Here is a 4,609-nt window from a genome sequence, read left to right on the forward strand (position 1 = left end):
AAGAAAAGAAAAAAAGAAAAGGAAAACTTGTGTCTGAGAAAGAGTGACATTATAACATACAACTTTTTTAATTGTAACATGCACGTTGAAGGCAATCTATTCCTCAAAAAAAAAAAAAAAAGTGGAAAACAATATAAGAGCTTTGTCGATTTTAGTATCTTAATTAGTGACCTAACCAATCATATCATAATACATCATGTAAAAAATTTAATCTATTTTTTAACTAATTTTTTTATACTTATCATAAAATGATGTGTGGTACGATATAATTAATTAGATATTAATTGAGACATTAAAAATTAGATAAAAGATCTAGGTCCGTTGTGATATGGGTACATTACAGCGTAGCCCAATCTAAAGAAACTTGAGGCCACAAATTGCTCTTGCTTCAGGTCCCAAGTCCAATGAAGACACACGTTTTCGACGTTTCACTAACACTTCAAATGATACTTTGACATACTTACCACCAAGGTTTTTGGCACTTGACTCGACTGAACTCTCTCTCTCTCTCTCTCTCTCTCTCTCTCTCTCTCTCTCTCTCTCTCTCTCTAGAGATGCCTACGCTATCTAATCTCTATCTCTTTGCTTACAATTCTCTTCAGGCCTTTGGATGGTGAGCCTCTGAATTCCCAACTAACTCCTTGTTCGTCAAAAGTGTTTCTTTTTTTTCTTTTCCTTCTTTTTCTTTGTTCTTAGAATTTTCTAATTTTTTAATGGCAGGGCAGTTTGTCTCTCTAGAATCTTGAGCGACTTCATATCTACTGGCACCTTAACCGGGGCGTATGCTTCCGCAGGAGACCTAATATGTCTGTCTTTCTATAATTATTTTCTCAACTTTCACGCCTAGAACAAAAATTCAGGAAACGACATGTGTATTAATCAGGATGGAGTTTTTCATTTGTTTTTGTTTTTGTTTTTGTTTTTGTTTTTGTCTTGTTCGCAGGTTTGCTGCAAGTTTCTGCGTTCTTGGAAGTTATACATGGAGCCATTGGTAGGTACTTGTTTGTGTTCAGGGTATTTTGTTGAGAATCACAAAAAAGAAGGGGGAAAAAAAAGAGTGGGCTATTTAGATGAAAAAACTGAAAAAATGAATCAGTGGTGCAAAATTCTTAATTGATCACGATTGTACTTCTTTGCAGGCCTGGTGCCGAGTGGGATGCTGCTTCCTTTGATGCAATGGGGAGGAAGGACTAACGTCATTTTGGTCATTGTTCGACAAATTGAGGAGGTTCCCTAACTAACTTGTAACTTTTTTACATTTCATTTAGCATATTTTATGCTTAATGTTAAATGGCGTTTGTTTTAGGCATGGGGCTTTTGTTCCTCTTTTAATGGTATTGCTGCTTTCTGTACAGAAACTAATTGGAACCCAATTGTCCTAATGATTTTGCAGCTCCAAGAGTCGCCTGCGGTGTTCATTACGTTTACTGCTTGGAGCTTAAGTGAGGTAATTTCGTTAAGCTAAACTGAACTCTCAAATTTGGGAAATTTATCTCGATTTATTATTATTATTATTATTATTATTATTATTATTTTACTTTGACTTACATTATCGGTGGAAGATCCTTTTTTTTTTTAAGATAAATTAGTGGAAGACAATGTTGAATAAGTAGCTAAAATGCGCAAATAATGCGTTATTTAGATATACCTGTTGTAGAAACACGTTAAATTACATCTCTAACAAACCACTCGTAAAGCCATGTGCACATACATTTTTCATGCCCATTTTAGGAAAAAAAAAAAAAAAAAAACACACAAACGAAAGACATATTCCTTATCTTAATTATTTTTTTTCCTCTTGAGATTAGCAGAAGAGAGCTTGATTTCCTAGGAAACAACGGAAAAGGGATCAGAGTTCAGAACGCATTTTCTTCGAAACTAAACCGATTTTGCTTAGAAAACACAACTAGGTAACTTTGTCGTCTGTGTTGGCGTGGAGCCCGCTGCGGGCAAAGGTAGGAGGGTAGGGAAGTGGGATGGCGTGAGAAAACGACAGTAACTTTAGAAAACGACAGAAACTGAATGAACGACTGTGAGATAATACGTAAGTCTAGAAACAATAATAAACTCCAAAGAGAGTCGGCCCGTTTAGTTCGCTGATTTAAGTTTTTAATTCGAGTTGAGATGTGATTTTATGTGAAAGTTTTTTACTGTAGCAAAAAAATTAGATGTGACTGTTTCTGAGAGCTTTTTACTGTAGCAAAACTCGAATCGGTGAAATGAACGGGGGCTACATAAAACGACAATGAAAAAGCTGAAATGATGTCATAAATAAACAAAAAGCGCAGTATGAGGAAGCATAAAATGCAATAACGACTTCAATTGAAAAAACGACAACAAAAATAAACGACATTGAATGGAAAAAAGATTGCAACTAGAAAATGACCAAAAAAAAATAACTAACGACCTAAAAACTACAATGTCACTAACAAACGACATCTACAGCTAAAAGCAATTAACGACATCAAATTCAAAAAGAACGGAAACAGGAAAAAACGAGATGAATTAAAAATGACAATGTAAACAAATGCTATGAACTGGAAGGGCGGAAGCTCAATAAACAACATCTAATAGAAGACAACAACAATATAAACGACAATAGACTTAACAAACTACATGAACAAGAAAAAAACTACCAAATATGAACTTCAAAAGAAAAGAGAACTACCAAATAAGAAGCAGCATGTAACGAGAAACAGAAACGACATGAGTTGGGAGAGGTGCAGATATAATTAAAATTTAAAATGTTGCTTTTGACTCTGTGTTACTCGTTTTACATTAAAAAAGAGAAAGAAAGAAAGTATTATAATGCAAGTTCTTAGAGAAATTAACTCATTAGCAGAGGAATTCGGTTTCTCAATCGAGTCTAACATGAATCAATAAGGTTGATATGAAGGTCTTTTCATGCATATGACTCTAACATGCATCAAATAAGTGGCCAAATCATCTCTAAGAAATAAAATGTGACTTAACCTTTTGATAAGTTATCCAGAAAAATATTCACTTAACAAATTCTTCCTTTAATTTCTGTTTGTGCATAGTGCAGGTGATTAGATATCCTCATCACGCCTTGAATTGTATTGGAAAGTGTCCATATTGGATTGTGTACCTCAGGTTTTTTTTTTACTACTTTTATTACTCCTTAAAATAAGTTTCAAACTTTTTTTTTTTTTTCCATACAAGGGGAAAATATTTTCTATTTGAAGCTAATTTTTAGTTTTTGTGCTGCTTTTTCATTAGGTACACCGCATTTACTGTGCTTTATCCTACTGGAGAATCTGCTGAAAGTAAGTAAATGAATCACTTAGCCAGCTTAATGACTTTATTCTGTTTTGAAATGCAAAAGCCATTATGATCAAATGATCACCTTTTTTGTTTTCTAATTGATGATTGAATTAATGCTATCTGGTCATTACCATGTGCAGTGTGGATTATGTACAGGGCACTTTCATACATAAAGAAGAAGAATCTCCTCGCTGATGTATTGTTCCCTAGTTTCCCTTTTCTCTATCACAATTTTCTCTCGGTAAGTCAAAAATTTTAGCTAGCTCAATCTTATGAACATAAAATACTCTCGACTCTTAACTCTTGTTTATCCCAAGAATATGATTTGAATTAATGTAAAAATTTATATAGTGAAGATGAAAATTGAAATGGTACACTATTTTCAGTTATGTGCTTCTAAAGTTCTCCATTTCATGAATTGTGTATGTTTTAGCCTTTAGGCACAAAAACACATTTAAATACTGACCACCTTGCCTTGTTAGTTGTTACTTTTTTCATAGAGAAGTTGGGGAATATTTTAACCTTCCTTGAAAATAAAAGAGTTTCCCGAAAGAGTTTATTCCGCTTTAAATCCTAATAATCCGCATTTTGAAAATGAAAGTTTATTCCGGAAAGAGTTTCCTGATAATTTCTGCTGTGAGAAATGACCTTGTCCTCATGAACATGTGCTGTTGTTTCCTGGATATATAGTAAGTACTGGCCAATTCATATGTCAGTCCTTTTAAATTTATTTTTCTTTATGTTGTAGAAATCCACTTGAAAATCCGTTCTTCTTATTTTCCAGGTTCTTCTTCCAACTTATCCATTCCTCTGGTTGAAACTTTACCTGCATTTGTTCAAGCAACGGCAATCGAAATTGGGTAAAGACCACGAGCAGAAAAAGAAGAAGAAGAAGTGAAGTAGCAATGACATGAACTAAAGTCAGCATTCAATTGGGTATTTAGAGCATGTACTTGAAACATTGTCAAGGATATTATTTCCATAAAAATTGATGTCACGATGATTTATTTTGTTGCCAAATTTTGATGTGTGGGATACTCTTAAGGACCGCTTGAAGTTAGAAAATAAGTGTAATTTGGCGCTTCATCTGTTTAATTGCGGTGGATCGTACCAGCAATGAAGGTTGAAATTGCAATCACCTCAGCAGTTTTGTGATATGAGAATTTGCAAATATAATTGTAGAGGTAAGTTTGCCTCTTATGAATTTTTGAACGAAATAGATGTTTGTTTGCTTGACTGATTAGTACATAAGTGAAAATTACTATTCATTTCACATGCTAGGACTTAGACGGTTTGAATCTGAGCTTAGATTATAAAAAAATTG

At 33.7% G+C, this 4,609-nt stretch overlaps 1 protein-coding gene across 1 annotated transcript; it reads left to right on the forward strand.

Annotated features, from left to right (window-relative positions):
• The first annotated feature begins 379 nt into the window (after positions 1–379).
• On the forward strand, positions 380–4,353 carry LOC21394128 (very-long-chain (3R)-3-hydroxyacyl-CoA dehydratase 2). Its single transcript, XM_024176408.1, has 9 exons — positions 380–613; positions 721–806; positions 944–991; positions 1,140–1,228; positions 1,394–1,447; positions 3,047–3,114; positions 3,241–3,287; positions 3,426–3,526; positions 4,070–4,353. Exons 1-9 carry the CDS (start codon positions 555–557, stop codon positions 4,181–4,183), a joined length of 666 nt encoding a protein of 221 aa, XP_024032176.1. The 5' UTR covers positions 380–554; the 3' UTR covers positions 4,184–4,353.
• Positions 4,354–4,609: the final 256 nt, after the last annotated feature.

Source organism: Morus notabilis, unplaced genomic scaffold (assembly GCF_000414095.1).
Source record: "Morus notabilis unplaced genomic scaffold, ASM41409v2 Scaffold80, whole genome shotgun sequence".
NCBI classification, from domain to species: domain Eukaryota; kingdom Viridiplantae; phylum Streptophyta; class Magnoliopsida; order Rosales; family Moraceae; genus Morus; species Morus notabilis.